At 51.6% G+C, this 15623-nt stretch overlaps 6 protein-coding genes across 6 annotated transcripts; 1 reads left to right on the top strand and 5 right to left on the bottom strand.

The window, feature by feature from the left end:
• Positions 1–206: 206 nt before the first annotated feature.
• On the bottom strand, positions 207–3170 carry IAR55_004132 (uncharacterized protein; the record flags this gene model as incomplete). The annotated part of the gene is made up of 6 exons (XM_066947233.1): positions 207–324; positions 377–2304; positions 2362–2497; positions 2565–2811; positions 2880–2974; positions 3040–3170. 6 exons carry the CDS (start codon positions 3168–3170, stop codon positions 207–209), a joined length of 2655 nt encoding a protein of 884 aa, XP_066802612.1.
• A 343-nt stretch (positions 3171–3513) lies between these two features.
• On the top strand, positions 3514–5755 carry IAR55_004133 (uncharacterized protein; the record flags this gene model as incomplete). The annotated part of the gene is made up of 5 exons (XM_066947234.1): positions 3514–3735; positions 3791–3934; positions 3990–5164; positions 5252–5465; positions 5531–5755. 5 exons carry the CDS (start codon positions 3514–3516, stop codon positions 5753–5755), a joined length of 1980 nt encoding a protein of 659 aa, XP_066802613.1.
• Positions 5756–6005: 250 nt separating this feature from the next.
• IAR55_004134 (uncharacterized protein) lies at positions 6006–7083 on the bottom strand (the record flags this gene model as incomplete). Its single annotated transcript, XM_066947235.1, has 2 exons — positions 6006–6280; positions 6360–7083. The coding sequence occupies 2 exons, from the start codon at positions 7081–7083 to the stop codon at positions 6006–6008; spliced, it is 999 nt and encodes a 332-aa protein (XP_066802614.1).
• Positions 7084–8006: 923 nt separating this feature from the next.
• On the bottom strand, positions 8007–11051 carry IAR55_004135 (uncharacterized protein; the record flags this gene model as incomplete). Its single annotated transcript, XM_066947236.1, has 7 exons — positions 8007–8758; positions 8813–8876; positions 8931–8990; positions 9046–9490; positions 9541–9798; positions 9857–9974; positions 10031–11051. The coding sequence occupies 7 exons, from the start codon at positions 11049–11051 to the stop codon at positions 8007–8009; spliced, it is 2718 nt and encodes a 905-aa protein (XP_066802615.1).
• Positions 11052–11931: 880 nt separating this feature from the next.
• IAR55_004136 (uncharacterized protein) lies at positions 11932–13449 on the bottom strand (the record flags this gene model as incomplete). Its single annotated transcript, XM_066947237.1, has 2 exons — positions 11932–13208; positions 13293–13449. The coding sequence occupies 2 exons, from the start codon at positions 13447–13449 to the stop codon at positions 11932–11934; spliced, it is 1434 nt and encodes a 477-aa protein (XP_066802616.1).
• Positions 13450–14186: 737 nt separating this feature from the next.
• IAR55_004137 (40S ribosomal protein uS12) lies at positions 14187–15169 on the bottom strand (the record flags this gene model as incomplete). Its single annotated transcript, XM_066947238.1, has 5 exons — positions 14187–14205; positions 14270–14403; positions 14463–14579; positions 14827–14987; positions 15163–15169. The coding sequence occupies 5 exons, from the start codon at positions 15167–15169 to the stop codon at positions 14187–14189; spliced, it is 438 nt and encodes a 145-aa protein (XP_066802617.1).
• Positions 15170–15623: the final 454 nt, after the last annotated feature.

The following is a 15623-nucleotide window of genomic DNA, read 5'->3' on the forward strand; positions in this document are numbered from 1 at the left end:
ACTGTGGCGCTTTTTTGCCTGCCTCTCTCATTCTAAGCAAAACCCGCTTAATCGCAATAATGTCTCTCATGTCGTCGATCTGCTCTTAGGCGTATTCATGTGCAAAAGGGTCAAGTTCCACCGATGGTGCTACCCAAGCATATGATCATGGTCAAATAACGATTTTCACGCCTGCATGCATGTGAAGCGGTCGTGAGCACAGATGATCAGGCCTCAATCTCCATTACGCCGTTGCTCTCTCCTCCATGACCATTCCCATTGGCGGTAGTTCCCTTTCCAGCCTGCGATATTATATAGTCCAGCGCGAACGTGTTCTCATCACAGCTAAAATCAGCCGGCATCAGCACTATCGCAAAGGAGCGTTCACTATACTCACAGTTTCGCGACACTACTTTCCAGACCCATCAGTCCTCTGACCAATCCTCGCAACGTCCCCGCCATCTCCCCCTTGTGCTCTTTCACCCATCGTCCATGACTCGTCAACATCGCAGACACCCATAACAGGTCGAATTCGACATGTGGACTGCTCTCTATGTGGTCGCTCACATACTTCATGAACTGTGAGATGTACACTCCGGGTAATTGTCTCGCCACCAGTCGGATCGAAGAAGGTGGGACGGTCTCGTAGACTCGTTGTATCAGCGGCTTCTCTGATAACCGGAGTGCCATTATCAGCGCTATGAGGTGGTCGCCGCTTTCCATTGTTGAGATGATCGACGCAGGCGTGAGGTCGAGGGACAAGTCGAAAGGATCAAAAGTGGTGCTCTCATCGAGAGAGTAGATCAACAAGCCTTCTGTACTCGCCGCTGCCCAACTCCGTCCGGTCGCTGAGAACCTCACACAGTTGGTCTTGGCTTCTCGTCGATAGCGTCTTTTTGATAAGTCACCTTTCGCTGCACCTGGTAATGTCTTATCCAATCTGTCTTCCAGGTCCGAGTTGTCGCCAGTCGTGTCGATGGAGTCTACTGGTCCCGCCTCTGTCATCTTCCTATTGTCCAACATCTCCAAGGTTCCATCTAGACTCAAATTCTCGCTGATCTGGAACTTCTTGATCATGACACCTTCTGCCCTGTCGTATATGACGACATATTTGCTGCTTCCTCCCGCGAGGACGCAAGCACCGTCTGCGGTGTACGCGACACTATTGAAGTACTTTGACGCGGCGTTGTTGGCGGCGGTGAGTCGATCGTCAATTTTTCGGCCGCCTGAGATATCTCTCCGGCCCTCGATGACGCTTTTGATCACACCTTCCGCCACATCGATGAATGTCAATTGGCCATCCAATGTTGACAGACAAATTTCTTTCCCATCAGGTCTGAAAGCCAGAGCGGTCGCTTCCGCTGAGAGGGTGATTGGTTCGGACGCTCTTGAGCGACCAAAGATTGACCATAGTCGGACTGATCGATCCCAAGACGAAGAAGCAAGTTGGTCGCCAGATGGAGAAAACGCTAGACCAGATACAGGGGCAGTGTGACCAGAGAGGATGTCGAGGAGCTTACCGGTCTGGACTGACCACATGTAAATCTCGAAAGAATCCTGTGATCCAGCGCAGACGACATCGCCTGAAGGATCTACTGCGAGCGAGCAGAACTGTACCGGGGTAGGCGAGGTGAATGTTCTGAAGTTTCTGTAACGGATGAGGTCGAAAGCTCTGACTGTGCCATCGAGTGAAGCCGAAAACAGTATTTGTCCTTGTTTGGCAAATTCCACAGAAGATATTGAAGCGGTGTGTTCGGGGAAGGTCACGAAACAGAATCCGCTTGCCGCGTTCCACAGCTTCACCTTGCCATCCTCCCCTCCGGTTGCGATGTTCTGACCATCAGGACTGAAGCCGAGAGTATTCATATCGTAGTAATGTCCCTGTTGCTTGAGCACGTAGCTCTCACTCTGCCATTCCCACACCAAGAGTTGACCGAGCTTCGCGGCCCCAAACGCTAGCCATTCACCGGATGCTGAAACCGCAACCGAAGAGATCTTCTCGTTGGAGATGGAAAGAGTGTGGACCGGCGTGAAGTCAGGCATCTCCCAAAGCCCAAAGACACCAGTGGAGAAGCCAACGATAAGGAGGGAAGTCTTTGGGTGGAAAGTGGCACAAACAACCTTTGTGCCCGGCTGATTAAAGAAGTGTCGGTTCGAGATACCCCATCGAGTGTAAGCGACTGTATGTTCCAGAGCGAGATTGGCTCCGGAGGCGGATGTGCTAGGAGCATCGAGGATATCCATTTCGACGTCGGAGTCATCGTCAGCAACACCCCTCTTGGCGGACCAAGCAAACACCGCGCCATCACGGGAGACAGTATATATCTGAGGATCAATGGAATGAGCTACTACGATGCGACAGCAAGGATCAGCACCACTTACCGTCTTTTCGTCCTCCGAGAAGAATGCTCCTAAAACCACATCCCGGTGACCCGCGAACTGCTTCGGCTTGAATCCTTCGAGAGGATTCAGTGTATAAAGCCTAGCAGTCATGTCTCTCGAAGTGGTCACAAAATATCTACATGCGTCATTGTTAGCGCATCAGCTCGAGATTTCCACCAAGCGTAGATGCAGATTGAACTTACCTTGAAGTCTTGGACCAACAAATACTAACCACCTCGTCATGGTGTCCAGTGTATTCTCTATGCAACACGAAAGGTGCAAACTCCCTCACAAGCTGACTTGGAGTATTCCAGACTTGTATCTTGTGACCATGGGTCACGGCGATATATTTGCCGTCAGGAGAAAAAGCGACATGGGAGACTTTGGATCTGAACGAGATGTGATGAAGGACTGTTCCTTTTCTGAAGTGAACGAGAATGGCTCGACCGTCTGTGCGAGTCGCTATACGTGAGTATCGCAAATTTTGGGTTCATCGCGAAGATCAAGGGGATACACACCTTCGTCGATGGAGATGAGGACATTCCCATCCGGAGACAAAGCTATACAGGCAATGTTCTTCCTGTTCTCGAACGGTAGTGTTCGGGACTTGTTGCTGTGATTGAGGCATGAGCGTCATTCCCACACAGATGGGCGGCTAGCTTGAGCGATACGACTCACTTGACCAAGTCGAAGACTGATACTCTATTTCCCACAGGACTGAGTACCGAGTTTCCGTCCGGAGTGAAGACCACATTTCCTTGTCTGTAGACAGTTCCACACAGATTTTGAAAGACGAAGTTCGCCTTCATATTGCCAATGAATGCTCGTAGGACCTCTTCTGAGCGATATAGAGCGTTGTGGAGAGCTTCCAGACGAGAGAGATGGTATCAAAATGGTGTAAACTAATCGAAATGTTGTAGTAGAGACAGATCTGCCGTTGAAAATATCTCGAGCGGCGGAGAGCAGACGGAAACAATTGACTTGTTCTCCCACGGTCGCTCATAACACGCGACTATCTTTGCTCTTCCTCCCCCCCGGATCTGAAGATGTTTGTTGACAAACAACAAAGCTCTGCTCTCCTTCTTGATCTCTCCTCCCTTCTGTTGAGCCATCCATCCATCACGCACGCACGCACTCACGGACGCACACACGATGTCGACCATCCATCGTCCACCCTTAGGATCATCCACAGTCTTCAATCTCCCTGTGCAGGCTGAGAAGCCCGTCCACCGGTCCAAGTCGGGTATCCACCCAGATCCAGAAAACAAGTTGAAACAAGCGTTGAACGAGGCCTCCCATCAAAGGAGGAAGAGAGCGGAAGCCGAGGGCCAGGCAGAAGCATGGCAGAGAGAGTCGGAAGCGTTCAAGCAAGATGTGAGCCGTGCTTTGGTCCAGCGTCATTCGTTCCTTCTCATGCTTTCCGTAACAGCTCGAGAAAGCCAGATCCAAGCTGGCACGAAGAGACGAGACAATCAGGACGCTTGCCGAGACAAGACCGCAAGCGGGCAGTGATCCTGAAATCGATAAGAAGCTGCAGGACCTCGTCCAAAGGCATTCAGGATCAAAAGCCAAGGTGAGTTCCTGCGATGTCCCTCTAGGTATGAGACCTTGGCTGACCTATAAATCAGTACGAGACTCAGCTAGCCTCACTCAAAGGCGAGAATTCTGATCTGCGAGCTACATCAGTCCAGCTCGAGCAGAGTCATACCAAAGATACCGCAGCCATTGCCGAACTCAGAAGAGCCAATCTGCTGGCCGAAACTGAAAACAACAATCTCAAGCGAGAGCTCGAATCCCTCCGACATAGTAGGACTCATGACGCAGCTGTGGCCGGCAGTAGTCGCCATATTATCAGAGACCTAGAAGATGAGAAAACCAGATCCGAGGCGGAGAATCATAAACTGGAAAGGGAAGTGAAGAGGCTTCACGAAGCGATGGAGGATAAAGCCGGCAAGGAGCACCTTGATAGCGAGCTCGGACGACTGCAAGCGAAGTTGCACAAAGTCGTTCAGGAGAAAGAGGGATACCAAAATACGATCGGAATCATGACTGAAGGGTACGCTGTGCTGTATCGCAACACGGTCAGCAAAGACCAATACGCAGCCCTACTAGAGGAACACAGGGCGTCCAAGGCGACAGCACGATCGTGGAAGACGAAAGCAGAGGTCTTGAAAGGAGAATTGTCGATCACGAAAGAGGAGAACAAAGACTTTAAAGAGAGATTGCGTTCAGCTCACGACGATCGGTGCATGCTGGAGAGGATTATCTGGGATATTCGGGAGGAGAAACAACGGCTAGTGTATGACACCTCCACTAGTATCGCCTCCCCTCCATCTCACGAGACTATAGAACCACTAGAATCGGCTTTCGATCCCAATCTGCTGCTCGAGTACACCGTCTCTCATGTTGACCTCTCGACGACCTATCTTCAGCACCAGATAAACTACCTTCGATCAGAGCAGGCCGATCTCAGCTTGGCGCTCTCTGAGACTACTGCTTCGTTGACCTCGTCGCAAGGTAGCGTCACCGCATTGCAACGGTCCCTCGTCGACCTTCAAACACGTCACACAGCACTGGAACAATCGCATTCCCCATGTGGGGGAGCTCTGGGAGAGCTCAGGGAAGCGCTCGGGAAGAGTCTACTCAATGAGGAGGACAGGACGAGGGAGATCGAGGAGTTGAGGAAAGAAAGGCAGAGTGTCGAGGCAAGAGCTCAGAGCGATAGAGAGGCATTGAAAAGGGCAAATGAGGTTGTGATGAGGGCTAAGATGGCTGAAGACGCTCTGGACGAGGAGATTCATCAGTGAGTGCAGAACGCTATCGTCTCATACCCGCTGCTTCAAAGCCTCTGCTTACTCCGTGACGAATGGCGACTAACGCTCTCCTGCAGTCTCAGAAATGCGTACCTCAATGCTGCGAAATACGAAGCCCTGTATGACGATCTTCAAGAACAGCAGGCCATCATCCTTTCTCGCGAAGCAGCAGCGATAGACGAAGCGGAGAAATTAGGAATGCAGAACGCTGAGTTGCTGGGACACGTCAGCGAAGGACAAAGAATCAGTTATGTGGAAGGAGTGAGAAGGGAGATGGCAGCAATCAAGCAGGTGAGTTACATCACGATGAAGTCGAATCGTCACTTGCTGCTTCGACAAAGCTGATGGGATCACAGGAACTTGCCGCTACACGCCATTATCTGAACAAAGCCAACGATAAGATCCGTGCTCTCGAGTCAGAAGTGGACTCTTACAAATCCATAGGTTCGAACTTCGGCTTGGATGCCAATCTGGAGGGTTCGACGCGGACAAGAGTTGTGAGGAGACAACCTGAAGGAGGGATGTTGGTGTCGTCCACGAGAGGAAGTGGGCGGAGTGTGTCAGGTCCTGCAGGACGATGAGCGAGACGTCATGCCGTCAGAGAAGTTTAGTGGTAGCCGAAAACTTTTGGGCTTAGTGATGCTGTATATCTCGTTCTGTTTTTGTATTGAATTCTTCTTCACGACTTTCGTATGCGCTATGACATGATGGTGCCATATGTAGATCGCAGTGCCACCTTCTAGGGTATACATACACTTGTCAAGGAGGCACGATGAAGCGATACAACTGTGTATACAAGTGCAACCCTTCCATGCGACGATGTGACGTGATTCAGAGGCCCGCTGCAGCCTTCACGTTAACTTTCTCGTCCCCGTCGAGACCCTCCGCGTCATCCATCAGGCTGATTCTTTCCCTTTCCACGCGCTGTCTTCCGGCTCTGTTCCTCACTCTCAGGATCTTGTATATCAAATAAAAGCATCCTAACCAAATGACCGACGGTGTGATCCTCTCCACGAAAAGCTGGTGCGAATGTCGACCTGTCGGTAGTGGGATTGTGACAGGATCTGGATGGGTATCGGCTAAAGTCTGCCATATATCAGGAGAGGCTGGGGACGTACGAGAAGGAAGATCAGCCTTCATCGTCATGAACACGTCGCCAACCGGGTAGGAGATACCCTCACTCACCTAAGATATCGGGATCTCCACAGATCCAAGCGGAATGTATACTCCCCCCACGTGAAGCAGAAACAGCAGGGATGACCACGCTCCTAGTTCCATCTTCGCTAGGGGCCAGATACCTCGCATGGAGGGGTACATCCACACCCCAAGACCATGCATTTTCCACTCCTGTGAGCATAGCTTTCGTCCCTTCCGAACACAGAGTGCGGTCAATACTGCGGTCGATGCTGGGTCGAAGGATCAGACTCAATGTGTGAAGAGGGACTTGGACGTGACCTTCCTCTTCGTCCAGGTCGGGATCTGAGACGAAGGACGGTCTCTCTACATCGACTTTAGGAGGGTCGACATCCCACCATAGTATCTTTCCGACCTCCTTGCCCTCGTCATCGCTGTAGTCTTCTTGACCCCTCCGTTGACCATAACCCCGCTCATCCATTGACCCAAGTCCCCCTCTGTACCTCTTCAACCTATCCTGCATGGCGCGCTCGAGATCCCCCCATCTCCCACTCAGTTCATCAGGATCCACAAATACTTGATCAGGCAATCGTAATGTGAGATACACCAGAGGTAGCCGTTGTGCACATTCCTCGTGGGTGGGGAGAGGTTGGTGGACAGTCAATTGGAGGACGGGATGGAGAGAAGGAGGATTCGGCAGGGATAGTGTCAGATTGAGTGGGAAGGATGAGAAGGTGAGAGGGTCCAAGGGAGGTGAGTCCATCTGCGATGACATGGTTCCCGGGTCCCTCGTCGATTGCTCTTCGAATTCGATTCGGAGTCGACAGATATGATATCGGATCTTGATTTACGTGCCGAAATCGATTGCGTTCGATACGATTTCAATTGCAGCCAAAGTGCTTCGCATAGTCCGGTACGACCGACGAGCACGATCGCGTCTAGACTATCATCAACATAGCTCCGTGGTGGGTGTATCACTGTCTAAATGAGTGTGACATACAGTGAGATCATGGGTGAAAAAGGAAGCAGATAATGGTGGCCATTCGACAGAGCGAAAATGCGAAAAGAAATCAGTGGACTTGAACCGTGACGTGTGTTGGAAGACTCCGTGTTCTTCCTATTCTGCTCACTCGGTGGCTTCTCATACTGTGGCAGGGCTTCTTCATATCCACATGCTCCGGCTACATCGATCATATGCAAACATCTCTGAGAATGATGACGGCCACCCATGTGGCCGGTCTCATTCTGTGGCTGATGAGATAAGAGTTGATCAAGTCACAAGAGCCACACCTTTTGGGATGCAAGTCTCCCTTGGCCTATTCCTAGCTTGCCTAGCTTCGGAGCCGTAAAATGTGTGGTTTGTCGCGATATGAGCGAGTCATCAAGACAATCGAGTCACAACAATACATCCTAGAAATCCGTTCAGGATTATAATATATAAGTCATCATTAACCTGCACCGTGTATACTGAACAACAATCACTGCTAAAAGGCGACCTATCTACCTTATCAACTCACACTCCATAGATCGATCACGACCATAATTATACGTTCTCTCTATAAGAGAGAGTGTGTGGGGAATCAGACAACATCTCAATATCGTGCTTTCGTCAACTCCGGCGACTTCTTCACTCGTAAAAGTCCTTTACAAGAGCGGTCTTACCTGACTCTACGACCTCGGCGCCGTACGCAAACCCCCTTAGTGTCCCCTGGCCGGGGTGGAAAGCGCCGAACTACCTGGGCCCGTGCTAGTCGCTCCGTAGCCAGACCTCACACTCGCAAACCCACTTTGACCTCCTCCAACGCCTACACTGACGCTGTTCACCCGCTTGACCATCCTGCTTCTTCCTCTCTCGTCTCTACCTGACCCGGCCTTCTTCTTCCCGTCCAATCTCACACACGAGTAGCACAACAGCGACAGCAATACCATTACCGATGCCATAGCGAAGATCGCAGGCGCATAGATACCAACCGTCGCAGCGAATAGTGTGCCGAATAACACCGGAGAGACCATAGCGGTTCCCATGGCTTGAATGACGGCCAAAGCTCCAAACAATCGTCCTGATTGAGAAGCATCGGGTATCAGAGCCAGTGCAAGTGAATTGGCAGCTGGTCCAATTGGCGACGCCACCGTGAGTAACAGAGAGAGAACGACGAATCCCTCCGCGGATGGACCTAAAGCAAGGAGAACATAGGGCAGGAATTCGAGGACAAGGCAGACTCTTATGGTGAAGAGATCTAGATGCGCAGAGCGTTTTGGTGCCTTTTTGGCCGTGACGGTGGGTTCCGCAGCAACTTCTGCTTCATCTGCAGAATGACCGTATGCCGGTGGCTGCGACGATGTCCCGCTAGTGATCGTGACCGCGGAAGCACCGGCTTGTGAGGCTTCAGCGTCGACGTTAGGCTCGTCGTCCTTTTCCACGAAGTAAGGCTTAACGAAGCGCATGATAACTGTCGACAAAATCATCAAATACAGGTTTAATCGTTGTGGTATGGCGCACTCACGAGGCACTACAGCAATCAACACGAAACCTCTGGTGAACGCCATCGCGGACAAATAAGGACCGAGCTAATAGAGAGTGACAATCAGCAGCTCTTCAGCATGGCCTAACTTTATATTTACCTGCGTCGAGCTCCAACCAAAATAGAAGAACGCGAACTGTCCCTTGACCGTGAGGATGCCCTGTACGACGACAATCGTCAGCAAGGTTCCAATCTCGGTCGCAACTGGTACTGACCATAAGAGTGGCGTAGAAGAATATGCCCAACCCGACAGCCATCAGATTCCAGTTCTTACCTGGCTTCCTTCCCGATCCATCATCGGGTCGATCTGTAGGCAGGAAGATCTGCAACGGTTGTAAGGGCTTTGAAGCCTTTCTCAACACTCTTTTGAAGGTTCCCTGAACCTTCTTTCTTCGCCTCGAGTGTCCAGCATTGGAAACCATACTCCATCCGCTCAGAAGCGGATCGGATTCCCGTCCAGCAGCACCCGTTGGAACAGTGGGCGTTTCATCTTCCCATTCTCTTTCGGCGGCGTCTCTGCGTGTCGCAGCTTCTTTGGCCAAAGCTCGGTTCTTAGCAAGAGCAAGTCGAGCGTCTGAAGAAAGTGATTCGGGAAGGAGGAAGAAGATCAGGGGGATAAAGCAACTGTGGATAACCAAGTTGACGTAGAATGGAGTCATACTGGGGAGGTTTTAGTGTAAACCCCTTTCGTCCTCCACAACACCACTTACATGTTTCCAGTGGACAGGATCAGAGCGCTGCCTACGACAGGACCTAAAGCGAATCCTAACATGGCCATCCCAGCCATTCTGGCGAAGACGGTCACTCGACTTCCATCTGGGGTAGTATCGGAGACGTAAGCGTTGATGGTAGCCGAGATGGTGGAATATCCGCCGAGCAGACCGTCAATGATCGGACCAACAAGGAGAGCTCGATAACCTCCAGGTACGATGTAGGGGAACGTCGCCACAAGGATGAAGCAAAGTTCACTAAGTGGTGATTTAGCCAGGGGTTCGCGACTACACGACGAACGGAAGGGCAGCTCACTTGAGCAATAAGCCAAGCTCAACAATGGTCATGACTTTGGTTCTTCCCCATCTGTCAGAGTTCTGTCCCCAGAAGCCAGTTGTCAATGCGGACAAAATACCCATGGAAAGCGTCATGACTAATTCGCCAGCGTTAGCTGCGACTCAAAGATCGTCAAATTGAGGAAACACTCACCCATGGTCAATTTGGCAGCAGCCGCTTGCACTTTGGGATCCTTCTTACACATTCGCGGATCGATTTCTCTGTAGGGACTGTCACCACCGCCATACGGTCCGTTGCCGTCCGGATCGGCAGGACTTTCGCCGGTATCGTCATGAGGGACAGAGTCCACTGGAGCCTCGATTGGGGGGTGAGGGCTACCAGGATATGGGGTGGTGGGACGAGGGAGCGGCTCCGTGGGCGCTGGACCTGCTGTACGAGTTGGAAGAGGTGACTGCGAAGCTTGAGGCCGAGACGGAACTTTGGTCTTGTTGTGAGAGGTCTCATACTCATGGATGTCATGTTGGAGTCGGAGGAACCATTTGTCCGCAGGGGAAAGAGGCGGCCTAGGTGTGCTGATGGGCATGTTGCTGGGGATCGATCCCCCAGGCATAGGCATGTGGACAACGTTATCGCTCTCACGCTTCGGAGGCATCGGGAACCCGGTCGAATGGTACCATCCTCTCGATTCGATTCCCATCATCGTTAACGATTTGAATTTGTCGTCATCTCTCATGACTTCGTGGCTGTCTCTACTTGGGGGATGAGCCAGACAGGCCAGGTTGATATACAGCTCCTGTCGTGGTGGAGCTACCATTCCCAAACTCAGCGCCGCACCGATGAAGAACGGGTAGACCCAAGCAGGAGAAGGTCTACGCCATCTCGGCCTTCTCGCGATCGAACCTTCACGAATCGTGTCCCAGTCATCGTTCGGTGCTCCAGAAGCATCTTGAGCTTGTTCGTCTTCTTCCTCTTCGGCGAGAGGAGTCGTCGGTGGGATAGGTGAAGCAGCTGTTTCAGCATCTTCGAACATGGCTCTTTCGCCAAGAGACGCATCCATAGCCACTCCGGTGGGATCGAAGGACGGTACGAATTCATGTTGTTGAGCATGTACCGAGTGTGATCGCGCAGAGTGATGAGATGTGTTGGATGATCGTTGTGAAAACGGTGGGCGCAGATGAGGTGGAAGTTTCGCATGGGGTTGATGGTCGGTCATGTTGATCTATTATCCACCCGATCACAGATGGGTTCGATGGATCGTTGAACGAGATGGAACAGAGAAAGAGGTGATCTGGGCGTTCGTGCTTCGTGTCTACTAGTATACAAATTGGTGGAGAGAAAAGGTGTGAAAAGTTGATTTCAGGCGATGTTGCGATGAGATGTGGAGATCAGGGGAGATGAGAGGGGTGGATGTTTCGATGACGTTAAAGCGCTTGCGCTTACGAGTTGGAGGGGCGTCGATGCGAGTGAAGAGTGCGTCGATTGTCACTGGGTGATGGAATGGTCGATCCTATACATCAGAGACGCTTATCGAGTGCCACAGACAAGCCTGCCCAAGGGTCGAGACGAAGATGACATGATGATGCCAACACGATGCTATGTGATGTGATATGGCAATGAACTGGAGGAACTCTCTTCCTCTCTCTCTCCCAAGATCGTTGCTATAATCGATCGTCATTCACCTCGGTCCTCGGTCAAATCCGAACTTGGTACCACGCTGTCCCTCTGGTTTTTATTTTATTTTACTGCCTCTCTCAGCTCTCCGTTCCCACAAACACCGATTTGGTGGCTATCCCTTACAACCCCCACACTGTCTGTGGATGCTTGAAGTCCCTCGGCCTTGTCTCTGAGCCCTTACTCAGTGGCCATGCTTAGACTGTTCTCCTGGTGTTGCGACATGTGGTGGTTCTCGCGATTAAAACTGCTGATCCGCCGAATTCCCGCAAAAGCTCGTATAGCAAGATAATCGTATGATCACTCGTATATATGCATTACAGTATCGTCAATCATCAATTGTCATATAGATCATCAAGTCATGTACTTATCTTGCACGCTCCCATGCAGAGACCTTGTCTTGTTATCTGTGTCGAGGTAGTCTAGCTGACAGCGGTCACACCTCTTCTAATCTTTGCCATACGTGTCCCCCACGCCTCCAATTTCCCCTCAAACTCCTTACATTCCCTCTTCAGAACTTCCTTGGTTCCCCCACTCCCCCTCAAACCCTCTCTGACCTTTCTTCCTTCCCACCCCTCAATCGCTCGTCTAGCTTCCATCTCCTGATTCTCCCTCTCCCTCCAAGCCACTACACCGGCCCGTATCCCTCGGACTTGCCGCTGTAGAGAGGTCGACAAGGAGGTACTCGTGTGTAGGGTTTCGGACAGAGATTGAAGGAGAGCGATTAACGTCGTAGTGTCAGTGATGAGGAGCGACGTTTGTCGGGGGAGGAGTGGGACTTGCGTACCGGGAGTGGATTTGGGAGGTGACAGCAGGTGGCCGTCATCGCTGGATGAATGAGAGATCGCTTGCTCCAGCAGACCGTCTGCCTTCTCCCCATCCTCGGCGTCTATGTGGTCGGTTTCCACTGATCCTGTTTCTGCTCGGTCTTCGTCGCCATGATCGGATTGAACAGCCGTCAATTCTCCAGTCCACCCTATCTCACGACTGTCTCCAGTCTGATCCTCTTCCTTTTCCTCTTCCTCCTCTACAGTCTGCAGAACCTCGTCATTATCCGCTTCACCCCAATCAGCTGTCTCAAGCTCCCTCCTGATCACTCCCAGGTCTCCGATCTGTTCACCTCTCACTCTTGCCGAATCTACCACTTTTTCTAGATGCATCTGCAACTTCATCTCTAACTTCTTCTCGTTACCTATGTTGGGGATTGGAGAGGCCGTAAAGCCCTTCGGATGATGATTTATTCGTCTAAGGGAAGTGAGGAATCTCGAGATCGTAGCGAGCGTTTCTGCCAGTGTGATCAGAGGGTCTTGGTCGCCTCGGTATCCCCGGGGTGGTGATGGGGTCGGTTCGTATGGATGACAGGCTCGGGTTGATGATTTTGGTGTCCGCTTTGATGGAGAGATGGTCGTTTCATATTCAGGATCTATGAGGTGATCCGTGTCAAGCTCAAGCTGTCGAGCCTCGTCGTGCAAGTCGACTTCAACGTCATCGGCGGGCGAGTGTTCGTCAGAGGTGAATGAATGGCCGTTCCCGATTGCTACATCGAGTTCGTCGTCTTGGTGTGCAAAGTCTCCATCGCTGTCGTCCAAAAATGTGGTCGAAGATCTGGCCGGTCGCCTTCCTCCTCTTTTCGAATGTGTGGTCTCCCACGGGGGTCCGTCATGCAGCAATGAAAGCGCATGATCTCCGAGTGAACGATCTACACAAGATGCACTAGATGTAACGTATTTGACTCACGGCGAGAGAACTGCTAGAGTCAACAGACAAAGGAAATCATACGCACCGGCCACATCACCTATCGTGGTCCTATCCATACCACCTGGTCCAATGAATTCCAGCCCAAATTCTTCTGCCAAGTTTCTGGACACGCCGCTTCCGTCGACTGATGTACTCTCAACAGATGCATTTGCGAGTTCATCGGCCAAAGAGCTGAATGTCATGTTTTTCTGAGGTCACAGAAAGTGCAAGCTTTTGACAATCGTTGTTGGCTGGAGCTGTAAAGTGGAGGTTTAGACCTAATGCTCTTCGAACTTCCTGACTCTTTCAAGCCCTGTTAATCTGATACGAGCTAGCAACGAAACACGGCGACAAGGGTCGGACTAGAAAGGTGAGGCTGTAGATGGGATGGAATGATGATCGTAGTGAAAATGCCTTTGATAATGAGACCGAAGGTGAATTGGGACGCACACGCCCCTCCGTGTGCCCTCACAGGTGAAACACCCGCGGACAGGAGCGCACACAATTCAGTGGCAAAGCCACCTGGACACTCAGTGATAGATCATCGTGACACGCTGCGGAATGGCCCGCGAACATGGGAAGGGGCCAACGATGTTGTCTGAATGAACGCGTGGACTGAGCGATGTTTTACGTAGTGGCTGGAGAGTCAAAACAGGCTTCAGTGAGTAAGATGCCACAACTGGGATCCACGGAATCCTTCCTTTCTGAACGACAATCTGCTCCTCCCCTACTAGTCGAGCGGATTGATAACCGTTTCAGGCAAGCGCTCTCACGTCACTCATTGACTTGCTCGGCTAATCCGGCTCTGCTCTTTGAGCCCTCTCTTTGCGACATGCTCATCCGATTCTCTCTTGCTGGCCGTGACCTGCTTTCCAGAATCGACCTCGATCATTGTCTGTGAATCATACATGCATCCCAAGGCGTCACACCAAAAAGACGATTACGACCTAGGCTTCTCCCTAGAGGACAAGAAGAAAACCAGTCAGCGATACATTCCGTATGACCTTGCACGGTTCGACTCACTTCTTCTCCTTCCAGAGAGCGAGGAGACCGACACCAGAAACCTTGACGACCTTGAATCGGACACCGGGAATATCACCCTTGGCCTTTCCTCGTCGACCGAAACCGGAGATGAGGACCTCGTCGTTCTCGTCGGTCTACGTGGAATCCCAATGGGTCAGCGTGGATGATAATCACATGGCGATGAACAACTCACAAAGTTCAAACAACCGTCATTGGGGACGAAAGCGGTGACCTTCTTACCGTTCTTGATGAGTTGGACACGGACACACTTTCGGATAGCCGAGTTGGGCTGCTTGGCCTCGACACCGACCTGGGAACGATTGGTAATTCAGCATTTGTTGCTGTGTCTATCGTCCCTCTCCCTCTTCTTTCTGGGCGTCCCGCCTCGCCTCCTTCTTTGTTCGTCCAGAGATCGCACTCCTGCCTCCGGATCCTACAGTCACCGATATGTTCCTCCTCTCGAAGCTCCTCCTCAGACTCTTGTCCTCGCACTCCCATTCCAAATTCCTTGTTCCTCTGGTCCCTCGTATCCACTCCAATACAGCCCATACACTCACCTTCTCGAGGACGATACCCTTGGCGTGGGAAGAACCACCGGTGGGGGAGGTCTTGTAGAATTTACCGAGAGCTCGCTTCTTGTAAGCCTTGTCCGCCCATCGGTTCTCCCTTCGGGTGGTTCGGAGCTTTCGGGCTGCTTGAAGACCTCGAGGCTTGTTGGCTGGGGTGGTGATGATGGACCGAGATGAGGGAGTACACCAGGGACAGTGTTTGAATAGGGTGGATTGGAGGCAGAAGGCGAACGACACGCAGAGCGGGTTGGGTGAAAGAGAAAGCAGGATCTAGATCAGCATAGGTCCCCACTGAAGCGTCTCTTGGGAGGAAGCTGTACTCACAACCCATGTTGAATGATTTGATGGATGAAGAAGAAGGAAGAGGATCGAAGTGCTTGTAGCCAAAAGTGTCGAAATGTGAAGCAACCTACAGACGCTCAGCAACGCAACCTGGCAGTCCAACTCCTCCAGTCACCAGCGGTCCCCAATCCCAGACCCAGCGTTTGCAGCGAATCTCCCAGCGAAAGCGTGTAAGGGATTGACTTGATACGGGGATTCGGAGGTTGAAGGTGTGTGGCGGTCCTGGGATCAGATCTTAACACCGACGGCCCAGATTTATCTCCGATGGTAACGGCTGCACGATTCCCGGTAATTCGATCGGTCGGCTTCCTCCGCGGGTACGTTTCACCTCCACTCTTCGGCTATCTCCACTCACGCTTCCCAACCAAACCCCCCCATGTGATAGCAGTATAAACACCCTCCCGTGTATGATCATTTGCCCTTGTGCATCACGACTGACCAAT

Source organism: Kwoniella newhampshirensis, chromosome 7 (genome assembly GCF_039105145.1).
Source record: "Kwoniella newhampshirensis strain CBS 13917 chromosome 7, whole genome shotgun sequence".
NCBI lineage: Eukaryota > Fungi > Basidiomycota > Tremellomycetes > Tremellales > Cryptococcaceae > Kwoniella > Kwoniella newhampshirensis.